General features: G+C 49.3%; 1 protein-coding gene across 3 annotated transcripts in view; it reads right to left on the reverse strand.

Moving 5' to 3' along the window:
- SLC25A42 (solute carrier family 25 member 42) overlaps window positions 1–15,277 on the reverse strand; it is a 48,929-nt gene that overhangs the window by 33,010 nt on the left and 642 nt on the right. The window contains exon 1 of one of the 3 annotated variants that reach the window (XM_021930923.1): window positions 6,635–7,273. The exons of 1 other annotated variant lie outside the window; for it this stretch is intronic. In XM_021930923.1, coding sequence (XP_021786615.1) covers window positions 6,635–6,639 — 5 coding nt within the window. In that variant the 5' untranslated portion in view covers window positions 6,640–7,273. Of the gene's footprint in view, window positions 1–6,634; window positions 7,274–15,277 lie in introns of those variants that run through there. One more of the 3 variants, XM_021930922.1, reaches the window with a different exon arrangement.

Consider the following 15,277-nt stretch of genomic DNA (forward strand, 5'->3'; position numbering starts at 1 on the left):
GTGTCCTTGTATGCTGGGAATGTTAGATGGGGCAGCCATTGTGGAAATCAGCCTGGAGGTTCCTTCACAAGTTACATAGGGAGATACCACTGTGGCCCAGCAATTCAACTCCCAGGCACAGAACCAAAGGGTCCACACAAAACTTGTGCATGGGGCTGGTCATGGTGGCTCACACCCATAATCCCAGCACTTTGGGAGGCTAAAGCAGGAGGATGCTTGAGGCTAGGAGTTCAAGACCAGCCTGGGCAACATAGTGAGACCCCAACACAATAGAAACAATATCAACAACAATGAAACTTGTACATGAATGCTCCTAGCAGTAAGATTCACAACAGCCAAAAAGTGGAAGCGACCCAACTGCTCGTCAACAGATGAATGGACAGACGAAATGTTCACACAACGGAATACTAGTCAGCCATAAAAAGGAATGAAGCACTGATCCATGCTACAACATAGATGAACCTCAAAAACACAATACTGAGTAGAGAAGCCAGACACAAAAGGCCACATAGTGTGAGGTTCCATTGATACGAAATGCCCAGAACAGGCAAATCCATAGAGACAGAAACCAGATGGGTGGTTGCTAGGGGATGGGAGTTGTGGAGTGGGGAGTGACTGCTGATGGGGATGGGATTTCCTTTTGGGGATGATTAAAATGTTCTGAAATAGGGCCGGGCGCGGTGGCTCAAGCCTGTAATCCCAGCACTTTGGGAGGCCGAGACGGGTGGATCACGAGGTCAGGAGATCGAGACCATCCTGGCTAACACGGTGAAACCCCGTCTCTACTAAAAAATACAAAAAACTAGCCGGGCGAAGTGGCGGGCACCTGTGGTCCCAGCTACTCGGGAGGCTGAGGCAGGAGAATGGCGTAAACCCAGGAGGCGGAGCTTGCAGTGAGCTGAGATCCGAGCACCGCACTCCAGCCTGGGCGACAGAGCCAGACTCAGTCTCAAAAAAAAAAAAAAAATGTTCTGAAATTGGCCAGGTGTGGTGGCTCACACCTATAATCCCAGCACTTTGGGAGGCCGAAGCAGGCAGATCACTTGAAGTCATGAGTTCAAGACCACCCTGGCTAACATGGTGAGACCCTGTCTCTACTAAAAATACAAAAATTAGCTGGGTGTGATGGCGCGTGCCTGTAATCCCAGCTACTCAGGAGGCTGAGGCAGGAGAATCGCTTGAACCTGGGAGGTAGAGGTTGCAGTGAGCCAAGATCGTGCCATTGCACTCCAGCCTGGGCAACACAGCAAGACTCTGTCTAAAAAAAAAAAATAATAATAAAAAAAAGTTCTGAAATCAGATGAAGGCAGTGGTTGCACAGCGCTGTGATTGTACTATATACCCCTGAACTGTTCACTTTAAAAGGTTCACAATGAGCCGAGATTGCACCATTGCACTCCAGCCTGGGGGACAAGAGCAAGACTTCATCAAAAAAAAAAAAAAGGTCACAATGGTAACTTTTAAGTTATGTGCATTTTGACACACATACAAAAACCTGCCCAGGTTCCCACTGACCCTGGGAGGCCCTTCTCTGCTCTGGCAGGATAACATGGTGGTAGGAGCCTGGGTACACCCTGGGCTGACTCAGGCAATGTTCATGACCTTGGGTCTCCCTTTTCTTACGGATCTTTCCCTTCCTACTGGGTTACTTGGTATCAGATTAGCTGCTGGACATTCGTATGTCACTCCCTTTGTGTACGTGCATTGCATGCTTGCTGTGTACATGCTCTGCGGAGGCACACCTTCACAGGCTCAGTTGGTACTGCAAATGACCCACACAGGGATGACCATGTGCACAGTCTGTGTGGGAGGAGGGACATGGGGTGGGGGAAAGGAGTCTGTCCTGGGATCTGGAAGGGAAGGAGTACACCAGGGAGGGAGAACAGCAAGAAGGAAGAACCCAAGGCTGGAGTGAGCTCAGGCTGACCAGGGAAACAAACAGGCTGAGGCTGTGTCAGGCACGTGCACGTTCATGCTGAATGCAAGTGGGCCTTTGCAGGCTGTGCTTGTAGGAAGACAAAAAGTACCACCACTGCCCAATGCTGGCTGGGTCTCCTGCCTTCAGACCCCTGCTTCTGCCCAGTGCAGCCAAGATTCCTACAAGCCACACCAGCCATAGAGGCCTCTCCCTCCAGTCTCCCCATATACAGCCCTGGGAGCTTTGATGACCTGCCCAGCAGCATATCATGGCAATGATGAGCACACTTTATGGACACAACCCCAAAGACCGCCCACAGGAGAATGAGAACACGGATGTGGTATATCCCATGATGAGACACTATGTAACAAACCAAACTGCTGCTACACATGACAACGCAGATGGATCTCACACACACACCAGTGAAGAGGCAGAAGCCAGGCACAAAAGGTTGCATACTGAATGATTCTTTTTTTTGAGTCGGAGTCTCACTCTGTTGCCCAGGCTGGAGTGCAATGGTGCGATCTTAGCTCACTACAACCGCCACCTCCCGGGTTCAGGCGATTCTCATGTCTCAGCCTCCCGAGTAGCTGGGATTACAGGCGTGCACCACCACACCCAGCTAATTTTTTGTATTTAGTAAAGATGGGGTTTCACCATGTTGGCCAGGCTGGTCTCGAACTCCTGGCCTCAGGTGATCTGCCCACCTCAGCCTCCCAAAGTGCTGGGATTACAGGTTGAGCCATTGTGCCCAGCTGCATACTGAATGATTCTGTCTGTGTAACAGTTAAGCTCAGTAAACAAAATGTTTTGTACACATCCAAATGTTGATACCTGCCGCCACACGGATGGACCCTGGGGATGTCATGCTGAGTGAAATGAGCCAGTCACAAAAGGACAAATACTGTACAAATCCACTTATACGAGGTCCCTAGAGTCATCATATTCATAGAGACAGAAAGCAGAATGGCAGGTGCCAGGGGCTGGGAGCGGGGGAACAGAGAGTTACTGTTTAATAGGGACAGTTTCAGTTTTGTAAGATGGAAGAGTTGTGGAGACAGATGGTGATGATGGTTGCACAACAGTGCGAATGTACTTAATGCCACTGAACTGAACAATTAAAAATGTCATTTTTAAGTACTGTGTATTTTACCACATTTTTATTTATTTATTTATTTTTGAGATAGGGTCACGCTCTGCCACCCAGGCTGGAGTGCAGTGGCACGATCGTGGCTCACTGCAGCCTCCAACTCCCTGGCTCAAATGATCCTCCTACCTCAGCCTCCTGAGTAGCTGGGGCTACAGGTGTGGGCCACCATGCCCAGCTAAATTTTAAATTTTTTATAGAGACGGGGTCTTACTATGTTGCCCAGGCTGGTCTTGAACTCCTGAGCTCAAGCCATCCTCCAGCCTCTGCCTCCCAAAGTGCTGGAATTACAGACATGAGCCATTGTGCCCAGACTACCACAATTTTTAAGAAATGTAAGTACGAAACACATCTATGGTGATAAAGATTAGAATACTGGTTACCTCTCGGGGGTATATCAGGGAGGGGGCAGAAAGGAGCCAGCTCCGGGCTTGAAAACTGTCTTGATCTGGTTCCAAGGATGAATATATATGTAAAAATTCACTGAGCTATATATACACTTAGGATTTATGTGCTTTACTCTGTATAAGCTATGCCTCAATTTAAAATGTTTAAACAGTGCAAACAAAACACCTCTGCCACACCCCCTTCCGCCAAGTCTAGGAGTGGGGCAGGCAAGCAATTTGTAATTCCCAGGGGACTTGAATGGATGGGCTTTGTGGGTAGACGTGTTCAGCTTGCTCTTTCCCACTTTCCTCTCACCTGTGGAGAACACCTGTTTTGTTTTGTTTTTTGAGGCGGAGTCTCGCTGTATCGCCCAGGCTGGAGTGCAGTGGCATGATCTCGGCTCACGGCAACCTCTGCCTCCTGGGTTCAAGTGATTCTCGTGCCTTAGCCTCCCGGGTAGCTGGGATTACAGGCACACGCCACCACATCTGGCCAATTTTTGTATTTTTTTTTAATAGAGACAGCATTTCGCCATGTTGGGCAGGCTGGTCTCAAACTCCTGACCTCAAGGTATCCACCTGCTTCGGCCTCCCAAAGTGCTGGGATTATAGGTGTGAGCCACGGCGCCTGGCCGAGAATACCTGTTGATGATCTTAGCAGTGACGAAAGCCTGGAGAAGGCACTGAAGCTCTACAGTTGGTCCACACTCACAGTGACCGTCCCTTCTGAGGACAGCATTCTGGGAAACCACTCGCTCTGCTCCCTGTCACTATGGAGGAATTGGGGCTGATCCTCCGCTTGACACCAGGGTGACCCAGGTGACCATAGTCAGGTAATGAGACTTCATACTCCCCTAGGTTCAGGGTGCTGCCCCCAAAGACCGAGACCTGGGACTTTTAAGGGAACCATCAGGCCGGAGAAGTACTCTTTCTTCAGGGGAGGGGAAGCCAGTAGGGTGTGAGGTTGGGCAGAGTTGACACAGAGTTGGGGGCAGAGCAAGGCCAGGAGGCGGAGGAGGATACCTGCAGGCTAGGGTGATCTGGAAGCCAGTGGTGCCAAAAGCACACAGACTTTGCTGTCATGGAGCCCAGGAAGCACCCTTTCCGGTTCAGTCAGCATAGGATGGGTTTCTGTCACTTGCACCTACCAGAGTCCTGACTCGTATGCTGTGCTGGGGTAGGTACCTCCTACTCCCCCAGCACCACACAGTATTTACAACCACAGATGACAGTGTCCTGTGGCTCTAGGAGACCCAGCCTTGCCACATTGACTCTAGGTACCTTTCATGAGTACCTAGAATGCCAGAGCTTTCTGAACTGGGATTCAGGTGTCCCCACAAGGGTGACAACCAGCGGCCAGGCACAGGGGGGCCAGCCCCAAATAACATATGTGTATCTTTTCCCATGCTGTTTCTGTTCATGAAGTCTTTCTGTTCATCAAACAAAAAACAAAGCTCAGCGGGGCATGGGGGGATGATGTGGGAAATGACTTACTAAACAGCATTATTCAGGAAACGTAAACCTGGAGCATGGGATCTTCGATAACTCACGATCACACACCAGCTCCGGCACAGAACCTCCAGAGCAATGGGAACACTGGTTCCAAGCAAGCTGGCAGTTGCTTGGGAGAGGGGAGGACAAGCTACTTGTTTTTTCGAGACAGGGTCTCACTCTGTCACCCAGGTTAACATGCAGTGGTAAGATCATAGCTCACTGCAGCCTCCATCTTTTGGGCTCAAGTGATCTTCCCACCTTAGCCTCTGAGTAGTTAGGACTATGAGTGTATACTATCATGCCCGGCTAATTTTAAAATTATTTTTAGTAGAGACGGGGTCTTGCTATACTGCCCAGGCTGGTCTCAAACTCCTGGCCTCAAGCAATTGACCTGCCTCTGCCTCCCAAAGTGCTGGGATTACAGGTGTGAGCCACAGCACCGTTAAAGCATCCTATAAGCTCCATGTGCATGGGTTATCCTAATACACACACACTCACACATACACTCACACTTGCTCACACATACACTCACACACACACGCATACTCAGACTCTCACATGCACTCTTACACACATACACTCATATGCACGTGTGCCTGATTCCCTTGAGCCTGTCTCATAGCTTCCCGACCAGCCATAAGACAGGCCCACCATTTATGCTGTTACCTTGTGGGGACCACCATATAACTGCCAGCTCCACCCCTTGGGACTCAGGAAATGTTTGTACAAACGTTGGGGGGTGGGGACAGTTTCTCTGTGGATGGAGTTTATTATAAGCAGCCGTGAAATGAATCCTGTAATCTCTCAGTAAACGGAAGCCAATTAACATCCTATCTGCCAGTCTCTGATAAAGGCTGTTTTCTTTTCTAGTTAATAGGCATTAACTCTGCCTAAGGGATCCGGGCACATCTTACATAATGGCTGCTCCCTGTTAACCCTGACCCCACAGACTGCCTCACAAATGGGGAGTTTCTTCCTGCTGCATTCGCTCCTGTGTGCCTTTCAGACAATCTTTGGTAACAGCAACCCTTTTGTGGTCTCTGTGGGTTAAATACCCTGAAAGATCCAGGAAATTCTATGATCAATTGCTGTCCTCTGTCCTTGCAGACAGTGCTACCCACACCTGTCACCAAAGGCCGTTAGATGTGATCTAAAACAATCCAAGGTACTGAATGGTACTCACATCCCTCCACCAAGAGGGTCTACTTCAGTAACTGACCTCACCTCAAAAGCCCTATGTTTGGTCGGGCCTGGTGGCCCATGCCTGTAATCCCAGCACTTTGGGAGGCCAAGGTGGGCGGATCACTTGAGGCCACGAGTTCAAGACCAGGCTGGGCAACATGGTAAAACCCTGTCTCTACAAAAATACAAAAATTAGCTGGGCGCAGTGGCTGACGCCGATAATCCCAGCAGTTTGGGAGGCTAAGGCAGGTGGATCATTTAAGGTCGGGAGTTCAAGACTGTCCTGGCCAACATGGTGAAACCCCATCTCTACTAAAAATACAAAAATTAGCCAGCATGGTGATGCACACCTGTAATTCCAGCTATTCTGGAGGCGAGGGCAGAAGAATTGCTTGAACCTAGGAGACAGAGGTTGCAGTGAGCCGAGATCATGCCACTGCACTCCAGCCTGGGTGATAGTGAAATACCTCATCTCAAAAAAAAAAAAAAAAAATCCTATGTTCTTACCACATAGAACCTGGCACAGCAATCCACACTTGGTTGGCCTTCAACAATTATTTGCTGGACAAGTGAATTAATTCCTTGGATATGCCAAGTTTTACTTTGGCCGCAGTCTCCGATCCCGGCAAATTTCTCTGCATCCTTCAAAGCTCCTAAATGTCGTGGCCTCGCTGCCCCCAGAGTTAACTGCTGTGCCCTGCACTGAGCAGTCTGTGGTTCTCTACTGCACTTGAGGGGCCACTCTCCACTTGCTTCCCCGCAACCAGGCTGGGGGTCCCTGGAAGGCGGGGATCCCTGGAAGGAAAGGGTCCGCATCACACTCAGTGTCCATGCCCAGCAAGGAAGCAGAAACATAACACCTGCAGACAGGTGCTTTTACCTGTTGCTGTACCATCCTCCTGCTCTTCAGCCATCCCTCCCACAGCAGCAAGAATACACCCCTTCAACCATTCTCTTCCTCATGGCCACACAGCAGCGTGCACAAGCTCCCTGCCATCCCACACTGTATTGTGGGAAGATGGGGTCTAGCATGTGACACACTGGATGTGTCACTAAACTTCCACATAGGCCACATACAGTGGGTCACACCTGTAATCTCAGCACTTTAGGAGGCCGAGGCAGGAGGACCACTTGAGGCTGGGAGTTCAAGGCTGCAGTGAGCTATGATCCCACCACTGCACTCCAGTCTGGGTGACACAGTGAGGCCCCGTCTCTATAAAATAAACAAATTAGCCAGGTATGGTGGCACACACTTATAGTCTCAGCTACTCGGGAGGTTGAGGTGGAAGGATCACTTGAACCCAAGAGGTCGAGGCTGCATACACTGTGATCACACCACTGCACTCCAGCCTGGGCAACAGAACAAGATCCTGTCTCTCAAAAAAATTTTCAGCTGAGTGAGGTGGCTCATGCCTGTAATCCCAGCATTTTGGGAGGCCGAGGCAGCAGATCACTTGAGGCCAGGAGTTTGAGACCAGCCTGGCCAACATGGCGAAACCCTGTCTCCACGCCTGGCTAAATACAAAAATTAGCTGGGCGTGGTGGCAGGTGCCTGTAATCTCAGCTACTTAGGAGGTGAGGCATGAGAATCACTTGAGCCCGGGAGACGGAGGCTGCAGTGAGCCAAGATCAGGCCACTGCACTCCAGCCTGGGCAACACAGTGAGACTCTGAAAAAACAAACAAACAACAAATCCAAAGTAAAAAATAAACCTCCCCATTCCTTGATTTCCTCATCTGTCACCATCTTCACAGGATAGTGCCACTCAAGTGGGTGACAAGTGTTGGTAAGTATCGTTCTCCCTAATAAGGAATCAGACGGGGCTGGGGCAAATCCCATTTAACACGGCCCTGGCCTACTGAGCATGCTTTCAAGACACTGACACTTGGCTTCCCCATGATCGGTGATTGAAGTACATATTCGCCAGGCACGGTGGCTCACACCTGTAATCCCAGCCAGCACTTTGGGAGGCTGGGGTGGGAGGACAGTCTGAGCCCAGGAATTGGAGATCAGCCTGGGCAACACAGCAAGATCCCATTTGCCCCATCTCACCACCTGAAGACCCTTATTCATCCTGGGTCACCCCATGCCAGGCTGAACATCCCCCCACAGGTTAATCTTCCTACAGTGTGAAACAAAACTTAGATGACTTGTCCGGCTGCTCGTCAAAGAACATTCCTTTATTTTTATATTTTTAGTTTTTTTTTTTTTTTTTTTGAGACAGATTCTCGCTTTGTCGCCTAGACTGGAGTGCAGTGGTGCAATCTCGGCTCACTGCAACCTCCGCCTCCCAGGTTCAAGTGATTCTCCTGCCTCAGCCTCCTGAGTAGCTGGGATTACAGGCGCCTGCCACCACAACTGGCTAATTTTTATATTTTTAGTAGAGACAGGTTTCACCATGTTGGCCAGGGTGGTCTCGAACTCCTGACCTCAGGTGATCCACCCACCTTGGCCTCCCAAAGTGCTGGGATTACAGGTGTGAGCCACTGCGCCAGCCCTAATTTTGCTTTCTGCTAGCCCTTGGCTCTGCCATATGGTTAATTCCTCACTAACTTCAGATCTCCCAAAGCTTCCTGAAAATCTCCCTGGCCCTCTGAAGATCAGACCGTAGCACCCCAGCCTCTCCTCAAGACTGACCAATATGGTACTCCAATCACTGAGTGGTGGTCTGATGTGTGTCTGTGCCATCCTTCTGAGACTGGGTATCAACAGGAGATAATCACAGGACCGAGCTCACAGCCCAGAAAGCAAAATTAAGACGTACACACCAGGAGCTGGGCGCGGTGGCTCACACCTCTAATCCCAGCACTTTGGGAGGCTGAGGCAGGAGGATGGCTTGAACCCAGGGGTTTGAGATCAGCCTGGGAAGGATGGAGAGACCCTGTCTCTACAAAAAAATTAAAAGTTAGCCGGGCATGGTGGTGCGTGCCTATAGTCCCAGCTACTTGGGAGGCTGAGGCAGGAGGATCACTTGAGCCCAGGAATTCGAGGTGGCAGTGAGCTGTGGTCTTGCCACTGCACTCCAGCCTGAGCAACAAAGTGAGACCCTGTATTAAAAAAAAAAAAGGACGTTATGCATTCACTAGTTCAGGTCCTTGCTGGCTTAGACCATCTAGATGCCTCCACCTTCCAAGGGAGACAGGTTAGTAAGCGAAGCTGCCAACATGAGCCATCTGGAGGGGCTGAGGAACGTGTCTGACCCCACTGGCCTATTCTTCCTGAAGTAACAGAGGCACCTGAACAAGCATTTCCCTTAATAATGTCCTGTTGGAAATACTGGCTCAGAAAGTATAGGGGTTGAATGACATCCCCCCAAATTCATATCCACCTGGAACCTCAGAACGTGGCCTTCTTTGGAAATAGGGTCTTTGCAGATGCAATCAGCTAAGGATCTTAAGATGAGTTCACCCTGAGATTTAGGGTGGGCCCTAAACTCAAGGACTAGTGTCCTTATAAGAAGAGGGGATCGGCCGGGAGTGGCTCACGTCTGTAATCCCAGCACTTTGGGAGGCTGAGTTGGGCAGATCACTTGAGGTCAGGAGTTCAAGACCAGCCTGGCCAACATGGTAAAACCCTGTCTCTACTGAAAATACAAAAACTAGCTGGATGTGGTGGTGCACACCTATAATCCTAGCTACTTGGGAGGCTGAAGCAGGAGAATGGCTTGAACCTGGGAGATGGAGGTTGCAGTGAGCTGAAATTGCACTGTTGTACTCCAGCCTGGGCAACAAGAGTGAAACTCTGTCTAAAAAAATAAAAAAAGGCTGGGCGCGGTGGCTCATGCCTGTAATCCCAGCACTTTGGGAGGCCGAGGCGAGCGGATCACAAGGTCAGGAGATCGAGATCATCCTGGCTAACACGGTGAAACCCCGTCTCTACTAAAAATAATACAAAAAATTAGCTGGGTGTGGTGGCGGGCGCCTGTAGTCCCAGCTACTGGGGAGGCTGAGGCAGGAGAATGGCGTGAACCTGGGAGGCGGAGCTTGCAGTGAGCCGAGAACACACCACTGTACTCCAGCCTGGGCGACAGAGCAAGACTCAGTCTCAAAATAATAATAATAATAATAATAATAATAATAATAATTAGCTGGATATGGTGGCGCGTGCCTGTAACCCCAACTAGTTGGGAGGCTGAGGCAGGAGAATCGCTTGAACCCAGGAGGCAGCGGTTGCAGTGAGCAGAGATCGCACCACTGCACTCCAGCCTGGGCAACACAGAAAGACCCTGTCTCAAAAAACAAAAAAAAAGAAGAGGAGATCCAGGAGTGGTGGCCTGCGCCTATAGTCCCAGCTACTCAGCAGGCTGAGGCAGGAGAGTCACTTAAGCCAAAGAGTTAGAGGTTGCAGTGAACTATGATCATATCACTGCATTCCAGTGTGAACGACATAGCAAGACCCCATCTCTTAAAAAAAAAAAAAAAAAAAAAAGAGGACACAAAGAGACACACAACAGGGAGAAAGCCACGTGAATACAAAGGCAGAGACTGGAGTGATGTAGCCACAAGTCAAGAACTCCAAGGTTTGCCTTGGAGAAAGGCCTGGGAAGGTCTCCCTCAGAGCCTCCAGAAGGAACCAGCCCTGTTGACACCTTGATTTTGGACTTCAAGCCTCCACAACTATGACAGGATATATTTCTGTTGTCTGAAGCCCCCCAGTTTGTGGTAATTTATTATGGCAGCCACAGGAAATGAATATGCAGGGATCTGAGGCCAAGCCTCCAAGTGTTGGCCTGTCCCTCAGCTGGTGGCTTGTCCTCAGCCATTTGCCTGCCAGAACTTCACAGGCTGCTGGGCTAGCAGAGAGCTCAGCAGAAAATCTGGCCAGCAGAGAACTTTGTTGAGCCCCTGGAATCCAAGCATTCAGCTCAAGATGGTTGTAGCAAAAGGTGCTCAGTGAAGAAAACAAATGTTGACAAGCATATTTTAAAAATAGCTCTGTGAACAGGGTGGGGCCTCCAGGGGACAACGTTCTACTTCCTGAGCTGAATGCTAATTTCATTATTGGTTAAATCTTCTTTCTTTTCACATACACGTTATATACTTTTTTTTTTTTTTTTAAAAGAGACAGAGCCTCACTGTCATCCGGGCTGGAGTGCAGTGGCATAGTCATGACTCACTGCAGCCTCAATCCCCTGGGCTCAAGTGATCCTCCCACCTTAGCCTCCCAAGTAGCTAGGACTATAGGCACATGCCACCAAGGCCAGCTAATTTATGTATTTATTTATGTGAGACTGAGTCTTGCTCTGTCACCTAGGCTGGAGTGCAGTGGTGCCATCTCAGCTCACTGCAACCTCCGCCTCCAGAGTTCAAGCAATTCTTCTGCCTCAGTCTCCTGAGTAGCTGGGACTACGGGCATGCACAACCACACCTGGCTATTTTTGTTTTTATTTTTTTCTTGAGATGGAGTCTTGCCCTGTCGCCCAGGCTGGAGTGCAGTGGCACAATCTTGGCTCACTGCAACCTCTGCCTCCCGGGTTTAAGCAATTCTCCCTGCCTCAGTCTCCAGAGTAGCTAGGAATACAGGCGCCCACCAACATGCCCGGCTAATTTTTTATTTTTAGTAGAGACCAGGGTTTCGCCATGTTGGCCAGACTGATCTCGAACTCCTGACCTCAAGTGATCCGCGTGCCTCGGCCTCCCAAAGTGCTAGGATAAAAGGCGTGAGCCACCATGCCTGGCCCGACATAATATACTTTTTTTTTTTTTTGAGACAGAGTCTCGCTCTGTTGCCCAGGCTAGAGTGCAATGGCATGATCTTGGCTCACTGCAACCTCCGCCTCCTGGGTTGAAGCGATTCTCCTGCCTCAGCCTCCTGAGTAGCTAGGATTACAGGCATGTGCCACTACGCCTGGCTAATTTTTGTATTCTTTAGCAGAGACAGGGTTTCACCATGTTGGTCATGCTGGTCTTGAACTCCTGACCTCATGATCCACCCGCCTCGGCCTCCCAAAGTGCTGGGATTACAGGTGTGAGCCACCACGTCCAGCCAATATACTCTTTATGAAGAAGTATTTCATATTTAAAATAAAAAATGCAAATGCATTTTTAAAAGCCCTGTCTTGCAAAACCCAAACAAGTGAATGATTCTGATCATCTCAATAATCCCCTCTTAATATCTAACTGCCAAAATAGAAGAGACAGACAAAAAAAACTGTATGACACGTGGGCAGAGGCCTGACTTCAGTATGACGACACCCTCCATCTGGCACCAGTGGTGAGAAATTGGACAACTGGAGAGAGTCTCGAAACAGCTTCACAGATAGATTTAACATCTGACTCGTCTCAATCTCTCATGATGCCCTCATCTTTCTTTTCCTAGACCCAAGTGGAAAAAAAAAAAAAAAAATCAGCAACACCTAAATGGTTCTTCTAGCAATTGTTCTTGTTGAGGTAACTTAAGCCAAAAATCTCAGCACCACCACTGCTCCCTGCTACAGTGACAAGCTTCACAGAGCAGGAACTCAAAAAAAAAATTTTTTTTTAAACAGAAAAACAGGGTCTTGCTCTGTTGCCCAGGCTGGAGTGCAATGGCACAATCATAGCCCACTGCAGCATTGAACTCCTGGGCTCAAGCAGTCCTCCCACCTTAGCCTCCCAACTAGCTGGGGCCATTTGTGCATGCCACCATGCCTGGCTAATTTTTAAATTTTTTTATATAGAGATGGGGTTTCACCATGTTGCCCGAGCTGGTCTCAAACTCCTGGGCTCAAGCAATACTCCTGCCTCATCCACCCAAAGTGTTGGGTAGTGTGAACCACTGCGTCCAGCCCCAAATATTTCTTGAACTTTAGTCTGACTGGCAGAGAAACAAGTCTAATGTTTAATCCCTACCCCACAAGCCAGAACACCTAAGAGAGGGGTAGGAAGCATGGAAGTGATGTTCTCTTGTGCTATTTTTTACCTATCGATGGGACAGACCACAAAACTTGATAATAACTGAGCTGGCCGCAGGAGAGGAATCAGGCTTTCCAACTTCACAGTTGAGAGGAGAAGGAGGGACATTAACTATTTACATGAATATGCCCTTTGACTTGGTCCCCTGATTTTTTGTTTTGTTTTGTTTTGTTTTGTTTTTGAGACAGGATCTAGCTCTGTCGTCCAGGCTGGAGAGGAATGCAGTGGCAAGATTATAGCTCACTGCAACCTTGAACTCCTTGGTTCAAGCAATCCTCCCACCTCAGCCTCCTGAGTAACTGTGGACTACAAGCACAGTTGGCAAGACAGGGGGGTCTGAAGTGTCTGGGCATGGCTGGAGCCCAAATACGTTCACTGTGTATTTAGTACATGATAATGCATGTGTCTATCCATTGCAGCTCTGTTTGTAAAAGCTAAATATGGGCTGCAGCTTAAACAGCCATCAGTAGGGGAGTGGCCTTAGAATGCCTATGTCTGTTCAATGCAAATTTACCAGTGGTTTAAAAGGGCTGGGAGATATATACCTCCCTCTACCCGTTTCTGCCACCCCAGTCATAGACTACCTCTGGAAGAAAACACAAGAAATTATCAACAGTAAGTGCATCTGAGAAGGAACGGGGTAGACTGCCTGATTTCTACTACATGCCCTTTTCTACTGTTTGACTTTTTGTTTTTAACTATATAATAGGCCGGGCGTGGTGGCTCACGCCTGTAATCCTAGCACTTTGGGAGGCTGAGGCGAGCGGATCACTTGGGGTCAGGAGTGCGAGACCAGCCTAGCCAATATGGTGAAACCCCGTTTCTATTAAAAATGCAAAAATGAGCTGGGCATGGTGGCACATGCCTGTAATCCCAGCTACTCGGGAGGCTGAGGCAGGAGAACTGCATGAACCCAGGAGGCAGAGGTTGCCTTGAGCCAAGATCACGCCATTGCACTCCAGCCTGCGCGACAGAGCAAGACTCTTTCTCAAAAAAAAAAACCCAAAAACTATACACTCAATGATCTTGTCAAAGTTTATACACATGTACATATATAACACACATGAAAAATATGTGTATATAAAATATGTATATAAACATATGCATATAGGTACTGTGTACAACACACACCCACACACATATACATACATATATACACACACATCCATATATGTTTTAAATGACCCCTATTGAAGTTGGACAGAAAACCCAAATGGCTTCAGTTTCCACAGGAGAAGCTGAAGGTGACATGACCCTCTGGAACATTCTGGCACCGTCTTTGCAGGGAGAGGTGGGAGGGGATAAGAAATGCTCCGCAAGCCTTACAGGAAATGGCACGTTATTGCTTTTCAACAACAAAGCCACTGTCCTCCTTCTATGCTGCATGCTTGCAAATCAGACTCAAGAGAACTAAAAAGTTCCAGAAGAATCATTCCTAGCACCATGCCAGGCTCCCAGGCTCGTTTTGCAGGTTAGCTTTAAACAGCTGAAACAGTAGTTTGACTCACTCTAAAGAGTGTTTCCTTACTCTGTTTATCGGCTTCAAGGGCCCAAGGAGTGTCTGAGAGGGGTCCTCGGTCTGCAAGGGCAGGGAGCCCCGGCCCCGGCAACTCCCTCTCCGGCATCCTGCAGGAAGTACCCAAGATGATGACCACCCCCTCTCCGGTAGCGTCTCCACCGCCAGCCCGCCCCAGGACTCCGAGACACATGCTTGGCAGAGGGGCTGTCCCTTCCAGCTAAGCCTTTCCGGACCGAGTCAAAGTCACGACTCCTTCCAATCCCTCTGAGATAAACATAACAGATGGGCCCAAACGCGGTGGGTCCCCACAGCAGAGGGTCAGCGATGCCCAGGATGCAACAGTCTCTGCCTCTAGCATTCAAGTGGTTTAGGTCTGTGGCTGGTAAAATGGAGATGATTCCGGTTTCGTCTGACCGATGGGATTATTCTAAGGTCCGGAAATCACTTTATAGACTGTCAAGCACTGTTAGAAATGAACACTGGGGTAAGCTTTTGTTTGGGGAGGGGAGGGTGCAGCGATACTGAGATACCAAGGCTTGGGGGACTATTGGAGGACCTGGGGGATTCGGGGGGATTATTACAGAGGGTGTGCGAACACAGGTGCATGTGGAAGAAAGCCCAAGATGGGAGAGGGTAGGAGGGAGGAGAAAGGGGAGAGACAGAGGTGTGGGGCTGCCAGGACCAGAGGGCAGTTGCCGGGGGGAAAGTCCCTGAGAAGAGGGACCTAGGTTGCTGGGG

The sequence above is a fragment of the Papio anubis genome, chromosome 20 (assembly GCF_008728515.1).
Source record: "Papio anubis isolate 15944 chromosome 20, Panubis1.0, whole genome shotgun sequence".
Lineage (NCBI taxonomy): Eukaryota > Metazoa > Chordata > Mammalia > Primates > Cercopithecidae > Papio > Papio anubis.